A 26,246-nucleotide genomic window follows, 5' to 3' on the forward strand; every position below is an offset into this window, starting at 1 on the left:
CATCTAAACGTGGCTCTCAGCAGCGCGGGCCGTGTCTGGATATTCATTAACAGTATATCACTGCAAAGGTATTTCCAACTTCTTTTTACTTCAAAGCAAAGAATGAAAAGGACCTTCGTCGTGGACCTTGAATCACGTTCTGTCTCTTGTACGTTACGCGTGCATGAGCCGTGAGTTGCAGGCTGGAGTTAAATTAAGTGTCACCGGTATAACGGGGGTTTCTACATATACCGTATTTTCCTGGACTAGAAGTCACTTTTTTTTCATAGTTTGGCTGGTCCTGCGACTTATAGTCAGGTGCGACTTATATATCAAAATCAATTCATACTGACTGAGATGAACCAAGAAAAAACATTACCGTCTGCAGCCGCGAGAGGGCGCTCTAGTTAGCAGAGTTGTTCAAAAGCGACACCGAGGAAGAACTCAATGTATCCAGTGTTGTGGGATGAGATCGGGAGCTTGGTGAACTTGCTGACCGGTAACTTGTTGGACTCGCTGGCTAATGCTAGTTTAGCCTATTCAGCCTCCCAGGTATATGTTCTTTATGCTATTGTGTCGCTGAATAACTGTTACTGTGTGACGTTAACACACTGGACACTATTCAGCTGTTGTTCTGTGTGCTGTTGTGGAGCTGAATAACTTTTCCAGATTAAATGTCTGTTCTTGGTCTTGGATTTTGTGAAATACATTTCTAAATAAATGCGACTTATAGTCCAGTTCGACTTATAGTCCGGGAAATACGGTACCCCTTTAGATAACATTGTCCCCGTTCACACGGATCCGCAAAAACGACTAAAAACGCTGTTTTCTACATGCGAGGCCAGAACATGGGGCGATGTCACTTTGTAATGAAAAACTGTAGACTGAACATACATAAGCATGCGCATGACGTCACCATTTTCACAAATTCGACAATATCAGTATAATTTTCAATAAGTTACACTTTCCCGTTTTCAAAAGTTCGTTTTTCAGGCCCCCAAAATGCCATTGTTGTGTAAATGAATGGCCAAAATGCATAAAAAAAAGTTTTCAGTTTTTAGTAGAAAATGGTGTTGGGTATAAGATCGGGTAATAAGGTGTTTAAAAGGCATTAACGCAACATTTCCGTTGCGTTAACATCACTTCAATAGCTTCTATGCACTTGTTCTGTGGTGATGAGATGTTTGCTAGTCTGTCAGTACTAGGGCTGTCACTTTTGTGAAAAAATCCTGTTCGATTTTTGAGACATAAGTGTTCATTGAATCGATTGTAAAATCGATTTTCAATGTATAAAGACGTTTCCATTTTCCAACCAAATATAGGCAAATCCACGGACAACTAACAGGCATTAGAACGAGCGTAAAGAGAGCGCTTGAGATGCGCACAAGTCAGCAATATTTCTGATGATTTATTGGCGTGAACTTTCGTGCACAATGACAAACAGGAGTGCAACATTCATGGATTGAAATTAACACCCGCCAATCCGCCAAATGCGGGTAAAAATGAACTTTGGTGGGTAACGCTGTCAAATCACGAGCCAATTTGGCGTGTTTCTATGTTTACTCACTTTGCTGGGGAAGTTCGTGTAGTCAAATCTGCGAATATGCAACTCGTGAGTCATCATGATGTATTAAATACAGCGTATTGCACAGAATCTGCGCATTTCTGGCTTACTTGAACACACACGTCACTAAGCAACAAACAACGGTGCGCTTGCTCACTTGCATTGAAGTAATAGCGAATATTAAAAAGCATTTGGTTAACAGAAAAGACATTGTTATTTTCCAACATCCTACATGTTCTGTGTATTGTATTGATCTGTCCACCTAAAACTACTTTTTTTGGTAAAAAAAAAAGAAAAAAAAAAGGCCTTTAAAATCGATTCCCTATTTTCATTTTCGAATCTTGGGTTGGTTGGTCCGATCGATTGTGCAATCGATTTTCAAACGTAAAGTGACAGCCCTAGTCAGTACTGACCCTGAGATGTGGAGGTCACAGGCGTCACAGGAACACAGTGGGTGGCACAACTTCTTCCCGTCCTCCTCACTCTCGCTTTCGCTCAGCAAACGCTGAACCTCGACCTCATTTCCGCTCACGATGTACTGCCCACACACACACACACACACACCAAGTATCAATGCATAACTACTAATGTGATCATAAATCATATATTTATTTAATCAAGAACCAATTGGAGACACTTGTCTTGTGCATCTAAACTAGTATAACATTTTTCTCGAGCCAACCAAAAATAAGGCAGAAAAACAGCCAATGGTGCTCACCTCAAAGAGCTGATCTGTAGGTGTTGCATTCTGGGACAGCAGGTCCACCTTCTGTCTGAAGGACAGCCTGTCTCTTGACCCCTGTGGACCACAGCACACATTCACCAAAAAAATAAATAAATTAACGTTAATCTTGCTGTTTAAATTAACTAAATTTGTTCTCATTCGCTTGCATTTAGAGGTTATATGACTAAAATCTTTTTTGAGTAATTTTACTTATGTATGTTATCATGAAATAACATTAGTGATATTTGTATTAGTATTATAATAAGAAGTTGTTTTTGCTTGAATTTAGGTTGTTACAATATCAACGCTTATGATACCATTGAAATTGCATAATGTTTGACACCAATATCAATATCAGCAAAACAAATATAAGCCTAAGGTCTGCGCTGGTTATTGACATTTCACGATTCGATTTAGATTCACAATCTCAATTTATTTCAGATCTCGATTCAATTCGATTTGGTATAGATTTATTTGGAGATATACAGTAGTGGCCAAAAGTGATGTTCAGCGGAGATATTTTAATCAGATGTTGGGTGATCATCATGACTAGGAACCGAGCCATAACTTGAGTGTCTCCAGCACTATGTTTGCTGTTACCAGAGGGCTCTGGGTGAGGTTCCCCTGGCGGATGTACTCCACAGCCGCCTCAAACGAGCTCAGGTAGTAGCTCAGATCATCCTTACTGGAGTTGCGGAAGCGGAAGTTCTTTATATAACTCAGATTCGCCATCCTGAAGAAAAAGTCAGATTATCAATATTCTGCATATATAATTAACAGATTGCTAAAGACATTCATTCATTCCGTTAGAACGGTGTCAATAAGTGAAATAACTAATGATCTGTGCAACAGAAGTGAATCAATCAAAACTAACTTTAGCTGGACAATAACTATATTCTAGAGCTGCTGTAAAGCCATAACAATCTCTGTTACTGTAATTTCCTATTATCACTGTAAAGCTGCTTTGAAACAATCTATATTCAGGGGTGCACATAACTTTTTCAGTGAGTTACTCAGGTGAGGACCAGGAGATGGTGTTTGGTACTCACCCCATATGTAGCGTGGCCACAGCTGTCAATCATGACGTCACATTCCCGTTTTTATAGCATAAAATAACTAACTAAAACCAAACTTATAAAAAAAAACCCCGAACACTTAAATTTACATCAGCGTGAAAAAACGACCTAAAATGATAGAAAACACCTTTGGGAAAAATTTATTTGAAGTGTTATTTGTTCAAATATATTTATTTGTATAAATTAAATATAATTAATCCTTATTAAAGATATTAAAGAGCAGTGAATTTTCTCTTTTTATTTTGTTGTTTGATCAATATTAAGTGTACAGAAGGCATTAGGTTTATTACGCACTGTCACTTTAAGACCAAGTGTGCAGATCCAATTGCACTGATGCACTGTACGTTCTGTTGAGACATAACCGACTGTGTTTACGTGAATACTCTCCAAAACGGACATTTAGACATAATGTTGTGTGTGTTTGTCCATTCAGATGCAAAAGAGAGCTCAATTCAGTCCTTGCACGCTGTATAACGTTAGCCGTCTATGTGCTGGACTGCACGCTTCGGTTCGTGTGTGTGTTCACACATACCGGATAAAGCTCTCTTTCGCGTCGTCACTCTTATTCAAGGCAAGGCAAGGCAAGGCAAGTTTATTTATATAGCACATTTCATACACAATGGTAATTCAAAGTGCTTTACATAGAATAAATTAAAATAATCAAAAGAAATAAGAATAATTAAAACAGTTTAGAGTAAAAAAATAAAAATAAAATAAAATAAAATACAGTGCAAACAGTCGGACGAACAGTGGCACAGTGCTCATTCAGTAAATGCAATGTTAAACAGAAGTGTTTTGAGTCTGGATGTGAATGTGGCTACTGTAGGAGCACACCTGATCTCTTCTGGAAGCTGGTTCCAGCTGCGGCTGGCATAATAGCTAAAAGCAGACTCTCCTTGCTTTGAGTGAACCCTTGGTATTTCTAGCTGATGTGATCCTAATGATCTCAGTGATCTGTTGGGTTTATATTCAGTGAGCATATCTGCAATGTATTGAGGTCCTAGGCCATTAAATGATTTATATACCAGTAATAATACTTTAAAATCAATCCTAAATGTGACTGGGAGCCAGTGTAAAGACCTGAGGACTGGTGTGATATGTTCATATTTTCTAGTTCTGCTCAGGATCCTGGCGGCAGCGTTCTGTACGAGCTGCAACCGTCTTATGGTCTTTTTGGGAAGGCCAGTGAGGAGTCCATTACAATAATCCACCCTGCTGGTGATGAAAGCATGCACAAGTTTTTCTAAGTCCTGATTGGAAACAAAGCATCTAATTCTTGCAATATTTTTTAGATGATAGTATGCCGATTTGGTTATTGCTTTGACATGACTACTAAAGCTAAGGTCTGACTCTAGAGACACACCAAGATTCCTGACTTGATTTTTAGTTGTTTGACCTCTAGAGTGAAGGTATGCGTTCACCTTGAGAACTTCATCTTTGTTTCCAAACGCAATGACTTCAGTTTTGTCTTTGTTTAACTGAAGAAAGTTTTGGCACATCCAGCTGTTTACTTCATCAATGCATTGGAACAGGGAGTCAATGGGGCTGTAATCGTTAGGCGATAGGGCTAAGTAGATCTGTGTGTCGTCTGCATAGCTGTGGTAAGAGATTTGGTTCTTTCTCATTATTTGGCTCATTGGAAGCATGTACAGGTTGAATAGGAGTGGCGCAAGAATTGAGCCTTGAGGAACTCCGCATGTCATGGATGTCCACTCAGACTTATGGTCTCCTATACTCACATAATAACCTCTCGCTTCTAAGTATGACCTGAACCATTTTAGGACTATCCCAGAAAGACCCACCCAGTTTTCCAGCCTGTCAAGAAGTATGTTGTGATCAACAGTGTCAAATGCAGCACTGAGGTCGAGCAGTACCAACACTGATAATTTGCCTGTATCAGTATTTAAGCGAATATCGTTAATTATCTTTATGAGCGCTGTCTCTGTGCTGTGATGCGATCGGAAACCAGATTGAAAATTGTCAAAGTATCCATTCGAGCTTAAGAATTTGTTCAGCTGATTGAAAACAACTTTTTCAATGATCTTGCCAATGAAAGGAAGATTTGAGATCGGTCTATAATTGCTTAATATAGTCTTATCCAGATTGCTCTTTTTCAGGAGGGGTTTGACAACTGCAGTTTTCAGGGAGTTTGGAAAACTTCCAGAGAGAAGTGAGGCATTTACCACTTCTAGGAGATCTGCTTCTAAGCTGTTTAACACACTTTTGAAGAAAGATGTGGGAAGAGCGTCAAGGGCGCAGGTTGATGTTTTAAGGTGCTGTACGGTTTCTTCCAAAATTTTGCCATCAATTTCTTTGAAATCAGACATAGTAACTACTTTCTCAGGTTGTGGTCTGATCTGTCTGACCCCAGTGCAACTCAGGGATGTGCTGATCACCTTTCTGATATTATTGATTTTCTCAGAGAAGAAAGAAGCAAACTCACTGCACTTGCTGTCTGAGAGCATTTCACTGGGAATCTGGCTCGGGGGGTTCGTTAATCTCTCAACAGTAGCAAAAAGAGTGCGTGTGTTGTTTAAGTTGCTGTTAATAATATTTGAGAAGAAAGTCTGTTTAGCTTTGCCTAGTTCCATATTGAAAGCATGGATGGTGTCTTTGTAGATGTTATAATGGACTACAAGTTTTGTCTTCCGCCACATGCGCTCTGCTTTTCTGCATTGTCTTTTCATATTTTGCACTGCTGTTGAGTTTCTCCATGGTGCCTTTTGTCTACCACTCTTCCTGACCTTCACAGGAGCAATATCATCAATTACACTTTTAACTTTTGAGTTAAAAGAATCAAGGAGAAAATCAACAGAGTCAGCAGATATGCTTGGTGTTAAAGATATAGCCTTCATAAATAGTACACTAGTGTTCTCATTTAAGCATCTCTTCTTGACAGGCACAGATCTAGCTTCAATGGCAGGAGAGATCAATATATCAAAGAAAATACAGAAATGATCAGACAGTGCTACATCCTTAATAACAATCGATGAAATGTTTAGACCCTTACTGATAAGTAAATCTAGAGTGTGTCCACGATTGTGTGTTGGTCCATGTACATGCTGAGTCAGATCAAAAGTTTTTAAAACAGTTTTGATTTCTTTTGCCATATTGTTTTCTGCATTGTCTATGTGGATGTTGAAATCTCCGGCAATAGCAAAACAGTCAAACTCTGAGGAAATGGTTGATAACAGTTCTGTAAAATCCTCAGGCTGAAGAGTATTTTGGAGGCCTGTAAACAATGATTAGTAAAATGCGTGGAGCACCTTTTAACACAATACCCAGATATTCAAAAGACGGGTAATTACCAAATGATATTTGCTTACATGGATAGACATCTTTAAAAAGAGCAGCTACTCTCCCACCTCTCCTACCCGTTCTGCAGACACTCATAAAAGTAAAGTTAGGAGGGGATGTTTCATTGAGGACAGTTGCACTGCAGTTGTCTTCTAGCCAAGTTTCATTTAGAAACATAAAATCCAGGTTGTATGTGGTTATTAAGTCATTGACTAGAAGTGATTTATTTTTAAGTGAGCAGATGTTTAAGAGTGCTAACTTTACAGTCTTACTTTTTGTCCGCACAGCAGTCTTAGTTTGGCGTGTAATAGGCACCAGATTAGATGGGTTTGCTGTACGGCTTTTGAAGGCCTTAGACTTTCTATCATGTAATCGAACAGCAATAGAGAAAGATACAGGCACACAGGGTTCCCGCTTGTTCTGTAAACATTTGAGAAAGTTACTGTTATCATAGCGGGGACCCGGCACATATCAATGAGAGCTGGTATCAGTTGTTTTTAGTTCACCTCGAGCAGAAGGAGGAGGGTGTGACCCCTGTCGTTGTGGCAGAGCCCGAAGAACTCTTGCAGGAGGAGGGGGAGGGCGAGCGGGGCCCGCAGGCTTTGGTGGTTTTGGGGCCTGCCGTTTTTTGGTTGATATCTGAGGGCTTGCAAAAGAGTGGGATAGTTTGGTTCCAGCATAGACCAGTTTTTCCATTCTCTCTGAGAAGCACAGAAGTGGAGATGCTGGAGATAGAGATAGCGTGTCTGGTGAGAGGGGCTGTTGCTCTGGTGTTATCGGAGGCTGTAATATGCTGTCCTGGTTTCCCTGGCTGTTTTCCAGGAAGTCGTCCTTGGGTGTTGAATCTTGGAGCAGTTCTAGTATGTCACAGTCTGTCTGTGGGCAGGGCTCAGCTGAGATTGTGTCCGTGAGCAGAAGTTGTTGTGGCTGAGTGGTGTTATCATTGTCCTTGTGTGACGTGTCAACCGCATGTCCATTCAGGTGCTGGAGTGAAGTCCTGTGGTCATTCATACTGTGTCCAGGTGTGTGTGTGCCATTCAGGTTGAGTGGATTGGCACACACTGCAGAAGGATGATTGAGGGAGAAGTAGATATTGTCCTTTAGCACTCTTGAACCAAGTTTGTTTGGGTGGTGTCCGTCCTGTTGGAACAGTTGCCTCTGACTCCAGAAAAGATTGAAGTTGTCAATGAAGTTCACTCCTTTTATATTGCAGGTTTTTTGGAGCCATGTATTAAGCCCAAGCAACCGTGAAAACCTGTTTGTTCCTCTTGCTGGGAGTGGGCCACTGATGAATGTTTGTACTTTCAGTCTTTTAAGTGTTTCAAGAAGTTCATTGAAATCCTTCTTAAGGAGTTCTGACTGCTCTTTATGAATATCATTTTTCCCCACATGAATGATGAGTCGATTTGCAGTCTTATGTTTCATCAGAATGTTCTCAAGTTCCCTGTTTACATCAGAAATTGTTGCTTGTGGAAGGCAGCACGTAGTTGTATCCCTGCTACTAGTGTTTCGGATAATGGAGTCTCCTACTATCAGAGTCGTGTGCTCGGCTGTGCTCTGCGCTGAGTGCCGCTGTCTGCTCGACCTTGAGCGCAAGTTAGCATCAATGTTAGCTACTGGCTTATCCAGTCTGTGTTCGATCACATTCATCACGTTTGGAGATTCCTCATTTACATTCATTAATACTTCAAATCTGTTCTCAAGATGTATAGGCGGTGGTAGGAGACCAGTGTTTGCAATCCTTGTCAGAGCCGTATCTGGGGTAGAGGATGCTACTGCGGCAATATGTGATACTCGTGACAATCTGATGTCTCGAGTGCCTTTGGGTCTCGCTCCCTGTGTGTGCCATCGATTTGTAAGTCGATCGGCTTGTTTCTCTACACTCAGTATGGCCTGTGGAGGAGCACTAGATTCATGAAACTCACCGGCTGTATGCTGAGGGCGTCCATGACGGAGCTCTGTTGTGTGTTCCGTCTGGTTTGGTGGTCCCGCAAATAACTTTGTTTCAAGAACTGCAATCCTTTGTAAAAGTCTGTGGCAGTTAGTGCAGCAAGTAGATTCCAGAAGAGGCATTTTCTCTTATCCTTATGCAGTTGTGTTTTCTCTTCCCCGGAATGTAAGCTTTCAGTGGGAGGCTGGTCGAATAAAATAATTCAGCTTTTTTGTAGTAATCCAAGCGTTTGAGCACTGTGCTGATTTGCTGAGGTTAAAATTAGTTGATAAAAGAAGATAAAATATAAAAAATATAAAAGCGATAGAGCAAAGCGCGGAGCAGTAAGCAAGAGCGTCCGAACAGTAGCTGAGCAGGAAGTGAAAAAAAGTAGAAAGTAGAAATATTCAGATCTATCCATATGTCTGCTCTTCTCTTTCTCCCAGACGTTACATTTTTTTTAACGATTTGAGACATGGATCAAGCGCATGCCAACTCGTGTCCCGCCGGTAGATCAGCACGTTACAATTCAAATGTGCGCATCTTCCAAAAACGCAAATCAGTTCTGACTGGATCACTTCCCTAATCGTCCCTCCCTAACATTTCCGTCTAGTTTTTATTCGTTGACAAAAATATCAATACATTTAGTGGTCGTCATTTAAAACAGGTTTTTATGTAGTTATCGTCTCGTTTTCGTCTGTGAAAAAATGAAATTAAAACTGCCTAGATTTTCGCGTTACCCTTAAAGTACGCAAAGGCACGTAGTAACACAAGTGGCATTACGCATTCCTGATTTTTGTCGCGCATGCGTACCAGTTATGTGCACCCCTGTCTATATTGTTAAAAGTGCTATATAAATTAAAGTGACTTGACTTAAAGGCACACTATGTAATTTTTCGCTACTAGAGGTCGCTTATTCAAAACAAAGGCGTAGCTTGATGAGGCCTTGATTTGGCGGGATCATGGGAGTTGTTGTCTTCACCTCTACAGCCAGTTGAGAATACGATAGACTCGGACAGATATCATATTCATGGATGATCGGTAATGCATTAAAGATTAATTAACGTTGCGAAAGCCGTTGGAGCGGAACGAGGCGCTGGAGCGATTGCTAATGAGAGACGAGCGCCACACACGGCTCGAGAGCAGCGGAGCTTGTATTATGTCGCAGACCGCTTGTGTATGTGGGGTAACGCAGCGCTGTTTTATCATATTAGACACTTTTGAGTGTGTTGAAAGTTGTTATAATGCTGTTACTGTGCATTCGCTTGGCGGCTGTTATACGAGACACTTGTTGATCACTGCAGTGAGCTAGATCAATATTAGGTATGGCCAAACAGGGTACTCGCGGTAAATCAAGGAAACGATATTTAAACAAAGACTAATTGTGTTGAGCTTATATATAATAATGATTAGTTTTCTGTCAATTGATGTATCCAAACAGTTGCTCAACTGTCTAATACAACTTATACCATGGTCTGGGTGAATACTCGATTCTGATTGGCTGCAGGGTGTCCGTTAAAAAGTGATAGAGGACACCTAAATAAACCGTCAGGCGTAACCAAGGAAACCAAGTTATTGTTTGTAACTTGTAACTTTAGATTTCGATTGTAAAACGAATTAAAATATAAACTAATGTTTTATAAATGTGTTATTTGGCAAGTGACCATGGTATAAGCGGGTTAATGCCCTTCGAGGTGTCCATTGTCAGGTTTTAATGGACTTCGGCGGAGGCAACTGTCCTCCGCTGCGCGTCGGCCGGTTCACACCTCGCCGTCGTCCATTAAAACCTGACAATGGACACCTCGTCGGGCATTAACCCTTACATAATATATTAAAGCGTGTTTGGTGTTTCCATGAAATCGAGGGTAACGCGGGTATGATTTGGGATAAATACAAGAACACAAATTAACAAAATATATAACATTGTTCTAGTGGTTTTGGGATATTTTGATCTAAAAATCTTACATAGTGTGCCTTTAACAATACAATCACAACAATGAGACAGACAGTGATACAGAAAACATGACACTCACCAGTTAGGGATTTCAGTTTTGATTAGCAAGTAGAGAATGACTGACAGAAGATCATCAGCACACATGGCCTCAATGCTCACCGCTGAAAGAGACAGACGGTCATCATCAGCTTTTTAAATGCGTAATATCTTACTCTACACATGAGAAAGATAGAGTCACATGTTCAGTCCACCAGATTGCTACAATAAGTGCTTCTCGTGAAGAACTACAGCCATGGTATTGGCAGTGACAAAGTGTGTTGCTTCAGTATTTGTAGATTATGTTTGCACAATTTTCTATGGTTTACTGGAAAACAATGTTTTTTTTTTTTTAAACTGGGCTTTTATTGGCAAAAACATATGCAAAGACTCAATATTTAAAGTGTTGACCTTTCTTCATAACCTCTACAATTCACTCGATATCACTGGATATCAGGTTCTTGGCCAAATCCTTACGGATGCCGATCCAGTCTTGCCTCTGTGCCCGGAGTTGATCACTGATGTAAAGAAGGCCCGGCTGATCCTCAGAGAGAGTAGAGACTCACATTGCGCTTTTAGTGAATCATTCATTCGAGTGTATGCTTTACTTTAAAACACAAGTTGTGTCATATTCTGTGGTTGTTTCTGAAGAGTGCAGTTTTAGTGACATAGAAGTCGTACAGTAAGCGTGTGAGAGTGTTATATTGATGCACAACTAGGCCTGTCACGATAACAAATTTTGCTGGACGATAAATTGTCCAAGAAATTATTGCGATAAACGATAATATGTCGTTCTGAGACCATTTTCATCTAAAATAATGATAATGGCATAATAATGCAGGCACACCTTTCAAAGATCGATAAACTTTTATTTCTAAAGACTATTTAACACTGAAAACATTTTTAATATCCACAAAAAATTTACAAAACAACCAAAAATAATAAAAGCAATGGCCTCTCAGTCGTATGTTCTCCCAGGCAATTCATACTGGCTGTCAAATTTTTGCAGCATTTTTTCTAGTAGCAGCAGCGCCGTGTCAGGTGCACGTTTCTGGTGTGCAAGAGACACAGAAAATGCGACGCAGCCGCCATGCAGCCGACACGCAACAGAAACGCCACGCTCACACCACGCAGCCAAGTGTGTCCCCGGCCGTTTATACTCGCCGCGTCCGCACGAGCGCAAAGGTGCGTAAAAATGACGTCATTGCGGTGTGGGCGGGCCGAAGATGAACGACTTCGAGCCGAATCTGGCCGAGCACGAACTTCTCATCACACCAGCACCCAGTTTTCACGTCTAAATTAGTTGCATACATTTAAAAAATGAGCATACAATAGCATAAAAAGCCTTTTTAATGAACATAAAGGTCCATGTTTAATACAAATGTACACGAAAGTTAATGAAATGTTTAGTGAAATTAGAAAATATTTAAGAGATTGTTAATTTAGTTGTATACATACATGTTCCCATATAGGCTAGCCTACATGCATTTTGTTATAATGTCACAAGTAATCTCAGGGTTTACTGGGTTTTACACGATTATTTTTGTATTGGTGGTGGTGGTATCCTAGAATTAATTGTCACGTGTTTATCTTTCTTCTTCTCACCGATTCCTGATGGTTTAGAGGACAATTACTTGAGTCGCCCCCTGTCGTTTCAAAGAATAGTACAACGGCGAGTGCGTCAAGTATAAACGCCTCGACCGTTCCAGGTGCGCGTGCAGTCAGCGGAGACTCGCGCTGCGGAGCCAGGCGAAAGTATAAACAAGGCTGAAGGAACCGAGAGTTGTCATCCAGTCTCTTTGGTAGAGAGAGAGAGACGAGGAAAACAAACAAACATGAAAATGGAAATTATCGCAGCCGGAAAAATAATCAAGCTAATTTTTTTAATCGTGCGATTAATTGATTTCTTGACTATTACGACAGGCCTATGCACAACAAACACTGCATGTGTGCTCTCGATCACTGGTCACACGCTGCATTTATACAGACACGTTTCAGTACATCCGCGTTGTTTCTACACACACCCAGGAGAATGTTGAATTTGTAATGTGTACGTAGCCTTGTTCAGTAATCGTAGGTTTATGCAGTCAAGGCGGTTGATTACGCTTTTTTTTGGCGTCTCCACGTGGTCCTGTTCGGCATCACATTTTGACTCGTCTAAAATGAAAACAAGCTCTTTGTTGTAGCTCTGTACAAATACTATAAAATGTGAATTCTGTAAAGTTTTTTTTTCTGTAATGTTTTTTTCATGGATGCTATGGTGCTTATATCATTGGGTTATTTGATGTCCTTTTGGAGTCTCCAAGTGTCCTTGAAGCTTGCAGAAAATACAGTTTTGTGAGAATCACCCTTCAATTGGATTGTTTACTTTGCTGGTTATAGCAAATGATGACAAAATGTGTTAAGACAAATGGCTTATGCTTAATTTCACGATAAGTGTGTGATTAATCGCGATTAATCACACAACAAAAGTGTGATTAATCTGATTAAAAAAATGTATCGATTGACAGCACTAATTTAGACATTATCATATTTTTTTTTATATTTTTATTACATTTCTGTAATATTACTTGAACACTACTAAATAGACCTGCATCTGAAAAAACTTAAAGGAGTGGTTTACTGCTTTTTTTCTTTACATGATTGTATTTATGGGGTGCAATATAACATGTCTTCGTTTTTTTTTTTTTTTTTTAAGCCTTATTTTTCATAAATTTGACCTTTATTGTAAGCCGCTTTCTCCTCTGTCATTTGAACGACCGGTTGACTTCCTGATTCTATGAAACCACTCCCTCAGAAACAGGCATGGGCTCAGATTGGTTAGTTGGGCCGGTGCGTTGTAATTGGCTAAACTGCGTAGTGCACGTTGTCCGGAAACTTCACGCCCATCACCTTTACGGGCGAAAGTTGCATGTGCTCCGGTCAAATGTAAATAATGGTGTCAATACTGCCGTCAGTTTGAGCCAGAATCAGACCCAGAAAGCGGCAATGAAGAGAGTCAAGCAGAACCTCCCCAAACACGGCTCTTAAAAACGTTTCTGAATGGTACATTTTTTTTTTCATTATTATTCTATTCTACTATTATTATATAATAATTTCGATACGCTGTTACTTGAAAATGCCACTGCTGACACTTGTTAGCTTTTGAGATACGGTTTTCTCCTGATTAAACATTTAATATAACAGAATAAATGACTGAGTAATACCGCAGCTGAAGTTTGCTGTTGCGATTACATATATATATATTTTTTTACTTTATACACATTTGTCTTATACACTAAATAGCATCGAACTAACTGGCTACTATAAACAAACAGCTTTGGCATTTGTTTACGTTCTTGATCAAATCGAAAAAATTACTTCATAAAGTATACATGGAAAATACATTTACAAAATTAGTACATAATTACAAATTGCAGGTTCAAAATGTTTGTACGCGTTTGTCATAGACACACGAAATAGCATAATTAAGTGGCTATAACGCGAGCGCTGGCATTTGTTTACATCCCTGATAAAACTAAAACATTACGTCTGAAATTATACATGCAAACATTTAAAATTATTAAGTCTTACTTACAGGTTGTGGTCCAACAACGGCTGCCTCTGCGTTTAAAGTTGGAACTGCTTCATGTTTTAGTAACAGTTTCTTGTTTAATCCGGCATTGAATTCGTGGAGATTCTGGAAGCTGTCTTCCGTAAACTGCGCAGCGCAGAGAGCTAAATTACCATTGTAATTTTCAGGAACATAATCAAACATAAATTTTAGCCATTGTTGACGAACTACAGCGTCCATAGGAAGCCCGAACACCGAAGACATGACAGCTGGGTGAGAATAACACACTTTAGACGGCATGGCTACAGCTCTCCACTATGACTCTTCCTCTTCCACAACGCCGCAGAAATATGGCCACGCCCCTTTTTTTGCATATTCCGGAGGGAGGGTTGATGTAAATGTATGGGTTAGCTACGTATAAAACCCGGGAAGTATCTCGTTGTAGTCCCATTCGAGTCGTTTTTGTAGGCATTAAACTTCCTGATTTTTAAAAGACAATATATCTGCTTACGTTGAACTTTCAGCGCAGCAACTTTACAGATACTGTTCATGCACCAACAGCAACATTACACACTATTTAAAATGAAAAAAGTGAAATCGCAATCAACCACCCCTTTAAAGCACAATTAATTTAATTTGTCTCTATTTTATTGTATTTATCCTATTGTTTGTTACTTGCATCCATGTTCGTATTATTAATAACTAAGATAAAATAAATGCGCAAGATAAAAATGCTAGCCCATGCCCTAGTCAAATGAGCGTGATCTATTTTGTGACAAGTGAACGTTTTCAGCATCCAAGTTTAACAAGGCAATTGCGGTCAATAATAACAGTTTAGATCTATACATCTCCTGTAAACTTGGCTGCATCATAGACGACTGGTGTGATTTTGAATTTATTTATTTATTTTTAAGGGGAGGAAATGCTCAAAAAATCAGGAGAGGAACATGCAATAGTTAAATAGATTTAATTATTTGTTATAATTGACCAAAATGTTCTAAATAAAATCTTTGCTGAAGAAAAGAAGCATTGAACGCAAGAACATCCTGTGCCTGTTTTACTGTCTGCCTTCAGCGCCCTGTTATGGCAAAATTACTAAACAAGCTGTTTGACAAACAGACATTAGGACAGCATTCCTCTAGTTTACACACACTGGAAGTGTTGCTGCTCTGAGAACGGAGGTCTGCGGTAAAACAGAGGACTGACTGTTCATGAACGAGCGTACACCAGCTAATCCGGTTATAAGAGCCATGCAGAACCAGAAGAGGAAATTTAGACAAACGCGCGCGCACACACACACACACACACACACACACACACACACACACACACACACACACACACACACACACACACACACACACACACACACACACACACACACACACACACACACACACACACACACACACACACACACACACACACACACACACACACACACACACACACACACACACACACACACACACACACACACACACACACACACACACACACACACACACACACACACACACACACACGATGGGCAAAGTTCCTCATTCATTTTCCATTGTATTTACATGGCACTCCTAAATAGTAGCAAAAGTACCATGGTAACACCACGAAGAGCACACAGAGTGTTTTGGTAGAAAGTAAGGCTTGTGGTCACAGCACCTGTATCTCGGCGTCGGGTTGACTGCATGATGGTTAAAATAACTTTCCTTATGCAGAGCAGTTTCTGCAGGGGAGACGTACAGATGTTCAGTTGACTCAACTCCCTCTTAGCCCGAAGAATATTTATACTACGAGAGAGAGAAGTGACATATGATCACTACATCATTTAATACTCTGACGGAGTCTCGTCTTTACAACAGTTTCTTGCACAACATTAAACATGTCTCGATGGCAGATCTTACTCTATGGGATATGTCAGCTGTCTGATCACTCAAAATATCAAACTATAGTAATTTAGCTTAGCAGACACTTAAAGGTGCAATGTGTAATATTTCTGAAGATCTATTGACAGAAATGCAATATAAGATCCATAACTATGTTTCCAGTGGTGTATAAAGACTTACTTAATGAACCGTTATGTTTTTATTACCTTAGAATGAGTCATTTATATCTACATAAGTGTGGACACCCCCTTCTATGAAGCTCGACATATTGTGACGTCATGTTTCTACCGTAGCCGACAGCGAACACACAGCGCGTTTCCTCACTAACTTGAATGAGAAGCAGCAAAAAGACGCCGCAGAATGAATGACCACAGATATTGTATAGAAAAATAAGGGAGAAACGAAGGGTCTTATGAGGGAAAAGTCTTTCAAAGCGACACCGAAGTTGCCTTTTTTCTGCTTGCTAGGTAAGGTATTCCAACTTTAACAATGCAAATGAAAACTGTTGTTTCATAATGTTAGCATTACCTAGAAGCTAGCCATAGACACCGTGAGAAGTGACTTTTCCCTTGTCAGTGGTGTAAAATATGTAGTTATATTGTTTCATGTAAACGAGTTCTCCTCCCTCGCTGTGTTGTGGCTTTGCTATGTGTGGATAAATGTGCTGGTTACGTTCGTGAGACGATTAGCTGATTAGTACTATTGACCGTAACACACTAACGTTAGCCTACAGCACAACAGCTCATATTAGCCAGCTGAACTTTTACTAATCTTCTCCCTCGCTGTGGGTTTGCTATGTGGGGAGAAATGTGCTGGTTACGTCGGCCACCGTAGCTTCTCCTTTGAGTTTGAAAAGGGAGGGATAGGCCGTACGCGACTATCTGTTAGCAGTTCGCAAGTCTCACCACTAGATGCCGCTAAAAATCACACACTGCACCTTTAAGAAAAAGACATTGATCTAGAGACAGAAGAGTTCACCTGAATTCTGACTTCACACCAAGGTCTTTCTGTTGCAGTTCCTGTAAGGATCGCGTTGTTTTGTTGAAAGCTGCATCCTGTCAAGACAAATATAAATGAATGTAATAACAGAAAATAAAATGCTGCTAAAATGACGACCAACTTTTACAGCAGCCATGTTTCTGGAAGTATTCTCACTTTTAATATCCTCCATTCTAAAGCTTCTGCAATAATGCATTAAAAGACAAACCAGACAGCTCTGAGATGACAGACCGAGCATTACAACATTGTATGATAATCATTTTTTAAAAAGCATAGAAAATCTGCACAGTAAAAGAAAAAACTGTCTGAATTACTGAAATCAAAGTTGAACTTTTACTCCCTGCAACACACACACACACACACACACACACACACACACACACACACACACACACACACACACACACACACACACACACACACACACACACACACACACACACACACACGATTAATGGCATGTTTATCAGTACCCGACTTGCTTCAAGAGTCCCAACATAACTAAAGAGTAGATCATGGATGCCATGATGGATGTACATCTGAAAATGGAGGAAAGAAAAGACAAATTAATTCTTAACTCAAGTTTAACTCAAGCTTAAAGGATTAGTTCACTTTAAAAACAACTTTTGCTGATAATTTACTCACCCCGATGTCATCCAAGATGTCCATGTCTTTCTTTCTTCAGTCGAAAATAAATGAAGGTTTTTGATGAACACATTCCTCCATATAATGGACGTCAATGGGCCCCAAACGGGTCAAGGTCCAGATGACAGTGTCAGCGCCGCTTCAACGGGCTTTAAACGACACCAGACGATGAATACGGCTCTTATCTAGCGAAACCATCGTCATTTCAAAAATAAATAAAAAAGTTTAAGTTTTATAAGCACAAGCGCTCGCCTTGCTCTGTTCTGTGATGTGCGTTCGTGACGTCACGTAATACGCAATTACGCTGTAAAGGTCACGCTTGACGAGTCAGTGTTTACAGATGTGTGGAAGGAGGACCATATACACATATTCAAATGTCTTTGTGTCAGTTTATCGTTTATAATGCCCATGTCGTGTGTGTATCCTGGTGTTGTAATATTAAAAACCCTAAAAGAAAATTTTCATCAGGACACATCAGACATTTTTGACTTTTCACAGAAGCGTGACCTTTACAGCGTAATTGCGTATTACGTGACGTCACGAACGCGCATCACAGAACAGAGCAAGGCGAGCGTTTGTGCTTATAAAACTTAAACTTTTTATTTATTTTTGAAATGACGATGGTTTCGCTAGATAAGACTCGTATTCATCTTCTGGTGTCGTTTAAAGCCCGTTGAAGCGGCGCTGACACTGTCATCTGGACCTTGAACCGTTTGGGGCCCATTGACGTCCATTATCTGGAGAAATGTGTTCATCAAAAACCTTCATTTCTTTTCGACTTGGAGAAAGAAAGACATGGACATCTTGGATGACATCGGGGTGAGTAAATTATCAGCAAAAGTTATTTAAAAGTGAACTAATCCTTTAACTCAAGTCAAATTCTTAACACAAGTTTAAACTGGCTGGTTTTCCACTGACCTCCACTGCTTGTTTGAGCAGAGTCATCTGTATCTCCTGTCTCGCCAGAAGTCTCTGAAATGAAGACATTTGACCCAATCAGCATCACACGCAAGTCTGCATTAGAGAGATCCGTTCTTACCAGCTTACCAGATGAGAGTCCCTCAACAGCCACTGAAGACACTTTGTGTAAAGGGTATTTACAGAGTCCTAAAGGATTGGGTGACAAAATAAACAATACATAGTGAGATCTAAAAAGGATTGAAGTTAAATACATGATATTGTTACTTTATTGAGGAACCAGGGGCTGTGCGTAAGTTACAACTCAGCCTAGTTTTGACTTAAATGGTTATTAACTTACAACTTATGCAATACGTAAGGAATAAGATACGAGAGGCTGTGTCGTGAATAAGTCACGGCTGAGGGGCGTTGTTAGGCTCGACGCGAAGCGGAGTCAGCCGTGACTTATTCACGATAAAGCACAGCCTCTCGTACCTTATTGCTTTTATAAAACGGTTACCACACAACACGACTATTAAAGGACAAGTTCGGTATTTTACACTTAAAGCCCGGTTTACAGATCGTATCTGATGAAATCGAACGGTTAAGATTAAAATTTGGACACATGCTGCTGTCGCGAGAATATTAGGTTTGATTCGCTTTTGTGGACCTATTTTGCCAAACGCGTCACACCCGTGATTCTTCCGTTGAGAGCTTGAATAATAGACACCAGTTGGTGGCGATAATGCACCTTTGCCAATTGCAAGCCAACCGCTGGCATTTCATTGAATACACAGAATAAGCAGAATAAGAAGCGGCGGAGTAATACCGTACCTCACACAGCACATTCAATACAAGTCAATGGAGTTGGACAAAAACGAGGATAAAACCTGTTGGAATGCATCTTTTTCAGTGATTTTTTTTGGGACCGTATCAGTGAACACCCCTGACCACTCGGTGAGTTTCACGTCTTTGTAAACGAAATAAACCTAAAATTCTCGGGAGATCTTGGGTGTCCAAACTTTAATCTTAACAGTTCTATTTCATCAGATACGATCTGTAAACAGGGCTTTAAGTGTAAAATACCAAACTTGTCCTTTAAAGCCGAAAAATATGTATCTATGCAACTTTCATGAAGTAAAATCAATAAAAGCCTTCCTTCCGCTGTAAAAAATAGTCCCTGACCGTAAACAGCAACAGAAGTTACATACATTATTTCTCCAATAGATGGCGGCAGAGACTGTTTATGAGTGAGTCGGTCAGTAGAGAAGACTTTTACATTGAAAGGACTCAAACTTGTGATCACAGAGAAGGAAGACGCGACTGACAGATGATATGGGCTCGGGGAAACCCATTAACTGTTAAAAGGACAAGATATCGCAGCGGATATTCAAACAGATTTTTATAATATATAATATAATATATAGGACTAACCTGAAGGAAAATGCTATATCTACTGTAAATGCAGGTACACTCGCTTACTCGATCTCTCACAATACTCAATGAGCAATATTGATGAGATCAAACAAGTTGCTAAGAGCGGTTGCTAGGGGTGTTGTGTAGTGATACATAGAACCGTTGGGTGAAGCGGTCATAGCCGTGTTTTATCGTGAATCAAACACGGCTATTGACCAATCAGAATCAAGGATTGGAACTAACCGTTTTATAATATTTATTTAGTTGCGCGCACACAACACCATATCTTTGCATTGCTCCATTAAACTTAGTTGAAACGTAACTCTACTTATAAACGTAATATTTACGGAAGCCTCCGATCAGGAGTTGGAATAAAATAGACTGACTGAACTGCATCCACAAGCTCTCGCTTTTCCCGTCAGACTTCCAATCTTTAGACATGTGGTCATCAGTGATGAGAACGCATTGCCAGTAACTTGAGTCATGTAATCAGATTACTTTTAAAAGTAACTAGTAAAGTAACGTATTACTTTTATTATCATTACTCACAGGTTTGCGTTTTAAGTCTGTTCAGAGAAAAACCGTGTCGTCCCGAATTTAATAATTAATGATCGTTGTGACGGAAGTGAATCAATCAAAACTAACTTTAGCTGGAAAATATCTTTATTCAAGAACCGCTATAAAGCCAAAATTATCTCTTGTTACCTTAAATTATAAGTTTATCTCTGTAAAGCTGCTTTAAAACAATCTACATTCTTAAAAGCGCTATATAAATGAAGAATACTTGACTTTTAAATTTACAACAAAATACCAGAGTTACTTTTTCAAACAAGTAACGCAAGTTACTTTGTTTTTCCATGTATTGACTACCAGCTCTCCTCCTGTCCTCGTGTGGAGAGAACTCGTGAGTGCAGAGGTGTTGCCAACATCATGATTATTGCAGTTCTAGAATAAATGTAAGTCGGCATTTACTCATTTCACTTGCAAAAAACAACAACAAAACAGATTCGGCATCACCCACATGTAATAACAACAGTATTACGCAAACCTGCAATAATTAAATATGTTACATTAAATAATACTTTATGTATTTAATCTCAATTTATTAATGTCTTTGCTGGGTACCGTCCATGATCCACTTCAAATATACTAATAAACAAAAATGATTTTAGATAAACATCACATTTGTATAACATTTTTAACTTCTCCTGCATCGTATTCTTCTTTAAGGCAGAACAGCTGAACGTGTTTTTTTATTTTTTATGTAACTGTACTCTACTGTACAGGCGTGAATGTGTGTTTCCTTCAGCCTGAGGCGTATTCATTTCACTTTTGGTGTGAAAGGGCCTTTACATTTGCCAAAAATAGAACTTGTTTTGTTGTTATAAAAAAATAAAAAAATAAAAAACCAAGCAAAAAACAAGCCCAGCCCAGTGATTTAACGCATTAGTTTCAATAAAAAGTATCTAAGTAATGCAATTAGTTACTTTTTTATGGAGTAAAGCAATATTGTAATTAATTACTTTTAAAATATCTTTCCCCAACACTGATGATAATGCTGACATTTACACTCATTATGAACATTATGAATATACTAATTTGTTAGTACTGTAGCTGTTCAACACAAATCCGTCCTAAACAAAGGGTCGCGGTGTGTATCGGCCCGCATTGTGCATGTCAAATCAAATGTGTCATAAATAAATATAAATTACTATGTTTTTTTTTGCCTCAGTATTTATTTATTGATCCTTAGTAATGTCAAATACAGTTTCTGAATGCTATTTACATATAAAAATGCCTATCATGTTATTCATGATTAAGTAGTATCATATTTAATGGAAACTTATTTTTATTGTTCGGCAAAAGAAGTTAGAATGAAGGATAAAGTGAAATCACAGCATTTCAACACATATATTTGAAGACTATTGGATCATTGAGGAACCACACGTGTTTTGCAACCACGCATTACTTACTAGTGTCGTTCTGTCTTTAAAACAAATGGTGCAACCGAATAAAGTGCAGAGTTAGTTACAAACGAGCTAGTAGTTACTAAGCCTCTAGTGTGGACTTTACGTCCCGTTTTAAGAAATAACTTCTGAATGGCTGGTGCAACTGCAACACATCTTGTAATACATTTCTTCAATCACAGTAAAGTGACTCTTGTGAACCGGTTCTTTTTAGCAAATCAAATTAAAGACACACCTTTTAATGGATGGTTAAAAAAAAGATGGGTTACCAGTTGGAATCAGTGTTAAGCAAATCCCTGTATATTAACAACATTAGCAGAGAGAAATGCTTTGATATGTCAGCAAAATAAACATTATTATGGAAATAATTTAATTGCTATCAAATCACTACGATTCACAAGATCTCGATTAGATTCTGATTCGGGACTTGAATATAATCTGGATATATATATGGTCTTGGAATAGCGTCTGGCTACTGGACAGGAAGTTACAGACGGTTGAAAATCTTCTTTTGAAGTCACACAGGAACAGTGCATCGGTTTATTTTTTGTAATAAGATCAAATCTGCCCCATATGTGTTCTAAATATCTATTTGTAATATTTCAATGCTACAAGACAATCCCCATTTAGTTTCAATTCATTTTTTTTACGGTTCCCACTTCTCTTAAGGAATTACGCATGTTGTCAGGCTCTGATTATCATTTAATGCGAGACACTACAGGTGAATAGGGTACAATTTTAAATTTTAATCACCATGAAACTTCCTCAGTTGATTACTTGCACAAGGCATTATCTCATTAAATATGCACAATTTTGCATATATTTTCAGGAGATAGATCTGAGCATATGATAAAGCCAGGTGCAAAATTCTTTTTTCATTTTGATTACACACAAGATGAAAGAAGATGTTCAGAGGATTTCAGGATATATGCTTTCATTACCTAGGAAATCAAAATATACTGTCCATAGCCTTACAAAAACATTTTTTTTTTTGGATTAAAATGTCACATAAATCAGGCCAGGAATGATTTAATAACAAATCCCTCTGAGCATATCTCCAGAATACTGCTAAGTGTGTAACTGGAGAGTTTGGTGTACATCGGCTGAGATGTGTCACTGGAGAATGACAAAAAACTAATTTTGAGAAAAAGGCATTTAAAAATTTGTAATGTAAAAATTCATACTTTTTTTAGTGGAAACAACTATTTACTGACATCTTATCAAATCATTAGCAACAACAATACAAACCACAAAACTTATAAACACAGCATTTATGGCCTTCAACTGAGCAGAAAAACAGCCAAACACACTAGAGATACGTGGATGGGCTATTATTTCATCCGCAACCGCATCACAAAACTCATCATCCGTCCGCCATCCATCCGGCACCAACGTTTTTGACCAATTTTCAAAACCGCACCCACCCGCTATCCGCTGATTAGGCGATGCTGGGCGCTGCTGATGACAGCCGCGAGACTAGAAAGCTCTTAACTCAGAATATCAGCAGTGAACTCCGTCTCCGATCGGCGCACAGGGACAAAAATAAATAAATAGCCTAAATTAAACACACTTCGGCAAACCTGACCTTATCTGATAGGCTACTGTACAATATTTTCCCGCATTAGTTAAAATCTCCCGGAATCTAGAGCGAGCGCGCCCGCGAGATAGAGACTGTGCTCCACACCGCGTAGCGCGTGCACGGCAGAGACGGAGAGAGAGAGAGCAAGAGACCGCGCGAGGCACGCAAGGTCTCATGCTCTCTCTCCCTCTCTGCTGTGCACACGCTATGTAATTCCCCTATTTTCTTTTTTTGGATGTAGATATAGTCAGATAACAATATTCAACAATGTATACATATATTTTTAATTTGATTGGTTCAACCGCCCGCCACCCGCCCGAATTTAATTAAAATATAATTTTTCGTCACGTCATCCGCCCGATCCGCGGTTTATCTGCGGAGTCCGCGGCTGTAACCGCCAACCGCGCATCTCTAAAACACACACATCTAAATGTCAGAGCGCGTCACGTGATGCATCTGAACCAATCACGGTGTCAGAAATTGACATCAGCCAATGAGATTTCGCTTTTAGAGTTAAATGCCCATTGTACTTTCACGATTGGTTGCCCATTAAAAGGAAATGACCATATTTGGATCCGACAGCATTGTACAGGAGACAGAGAGCTTTCTAACGGTGTGTGTTATTAAAGGAAGCAGAGAGAGATCGCGGAGCAGCGCGTTGATTTATAACGCCAACTTTTGTTGAATTTCGGAGAAATCTACAGACGCAAATAGACAAAGTGCAGTAAAATAAAGATCTAAATGGTTATTTCAGACTTTTCTTCACCACAAGTCTGAAAGAAGACATGAAGAAATAGCCCAAAATCTCCAAATTGACCAGTGAAACAAAAAACGATGTTTTTGCCTGCCGTGTCTCGCCTTAAGAGGATAAAAGCAAGAAATGATGAAATGTAAATCTGTGTTTGTCTCACTATGTGATGCCGTAGGCTCTTCCTCTCTTGTTCTTTGAAGGACTGACAGAAGGTGGCCACAAACTTGTCCAGTTTTTCAGCATGGCGGCCCAAGAACTCCCTCACTTCCTCAATGTTCTTCAGACAGTACAGAGCAGACACAGAACTCAGCTCCTCTGCGAAACACAACACAAACCATCAAATTCATCGATTTTAAACAGTATGAAATCCAGCAAACGATCCATTTACATTAATACAAATCTGTGACTGTTTCAGTTTGTCTTAACCAGGCACGTTCTGGCAAGGTGTCAAGCAATAAATCACTAAACCTATAAATGTTAATCTACATTCTTTGTCCAAATCAGTCATTGCCTGTAGAGATGTTTTATCAGTTGCATGGATTTAATTTTTGCACTGTTTTTCTTCCGTTTGGCTGCAATTTCATTTACTTGATGCGTTGCAGTTAGGATGAAGTGTTAATGTCCCCCTGTGGAGAAAATCCAGCTTTAAAATGTTGTCTAGGTGGTGTTTTTAATATGATGTTGCACATGGTTTGCCTTAAAGCATAAGTGGACAGCATTGCTGAGTATTTTCTGCTTAAAACTGCAGTGAACCAAAGACAGTCTCAAAAACACGGTTTGAAATCGCTGGTGTTTCTGACGTCACACACTACCTTGTAACCAATCAGATCAACATGTGATCGCCAACCAGTGGATCTCTGAGTGAGTGAGTGAGTGGAGGCGGGGCTCATTTGCATATTCATAGAACCGCGCATACTAAATGAGGCAAGGGTGTCGAGTTACATTCAAGCTATGTTACGGCATGAAGACTTTTATCAAGGAAAAATCTTTTAAATATGTAATTTTGGTGATCAAAGATGAGATTTAAGGGATACAACTATTGACCACAGACTTTAAAGGGGGGTCAAATGCTATTTCATGCATACTGAGTTTTTTACACTGTTAAAGAGTTGGATTCCCATGCTAAACTTGGACAAAGTTTCAAAAATTAAGTTTTAAAATTACGCCGGCGTGTGTGACGGCGGAATTTCCTTATACGGGTCCTAAGGGCACTTCTCCCGGAAGGGCGCACGCACCCGTAGACCAGAGCGAGAGAGCGAAAGCAGTACGCCCATCAAAGCGCTGTGCTCGGCTTTAGGGAAGTCAATAAGTCATCGGCTGCGCTACAGTCAAAAGACTTAAATAAATAAACAATGTCACCAAAGAAGTGTGTTTTTGTTTGCCAGGACAAAATTACGACGACATAGTGGAAATTAGTCATTTACAAAAAACGCTAAGCAAATATATAGCTACAGTTCCAGTACACACCACACAGAGACGTCCTGCTGTAGTCGTTGCTGCTGCTGCTCGTGTTCAAGTTCAGCCTCGGGATCTGATTCTGGATCATACATGTATGGCTGAATCTGATTGTTAGTCATGGTTTGTTTTGGATAACGTTTTTTTTCCTCACGGTAAAGAATGTCACAGCTTCCAGACGCTCTCAACGCAAAAGCTGCGCGCGCTCGTGATTCTTTAGCTCCGCCCACACGGCGCGCCTCCAGCCGCTCGTTTTTTTCCCGGAAAGACTCGGTACAGCCTATCTTTCTTTTATAAATATAATACAACTAAAGACTTTTTGGAGATATGAAGGATGCAATTAGGGCTGCAACAACAAATCGATAAAAATCGATTATTAAAATAGTTGGCAAATAATTTCATTATCGATTCGTTGTGTCGCGCGACGCGGAGATGTTTTAAAAAAATATTTAGTTGAGCGCAGAGCTATGAGGCGCCGGACTGGACAAAAGCGAAGCGAACTCCGCGAGCGACACTGCGCTTGAGACACGCGTGTTTGCGC

General features: G+C 39.6%; 1 protein-coding gene across 1 annotated transcript in view; it reads right to left on the minus strand.

The window, feature by feature from the left end:
- ankrd27 (ankyrin repeat domain 27 (VPS9 domain)) overlaps positions 1–26,246 on the minus strand; it is a 64,156-nt gene that overhangs the window by 22,565 nt on the left and 15,345 nt on the right. Inside the window, exons 5-14 of the mRNA XM_079603344.1 lie at positions 24,411–24,565; positions 18,688–18,747; positions 18,559–18,612; positions 17,469–17,534; positions 16,975–17,051; positions 15,773–15,900; positions 10,604–10,685; positions 2,868–3,000; positions 2,262–2,342; positions 1,957–2,081 (exon numbers count right to left, since the gene is read on the minus strand). Coding sequence (XP_079459470.1) covers positions 1,957–2,081; positions 2,262–2,342; positions 2,868–3,000; positions 10,604–10,685; positions 15,773–15,900; positions 16,975–17,051; positions 17,469–17,534; positions 18,559–18,612; positions 18,688–18,747; positions 24,411–24,565 — 961 coding nt within the window. The remainder of the gene's footprint in view (positions 1–1,956; positions 2,082–2,261; positions 2,343–2,867; positions 3,001–10,603; positions 10,686–15,772; positions 15,901–16,974; positions 17,052–17,468; positions 17,535–18,558; positions 18,613–18,687; positions 18,748–24,410; positions 24,566–26,246) is intronic.

The sequence above is a fragment of the Phoxinus phoxinus genome (genome assembly GCF_949152265.1).
Source record: "Phoxinus phoxinus genome assembly, chromosome: 25".
Classification (NCBI taxonomy): domain Eukaryota; kingdom Metazoa; phylum Chordata; class Actinopteri; order Cypriniformes; family Leuciscidae; genus Phoxinus; species Phoxinus phoxinus.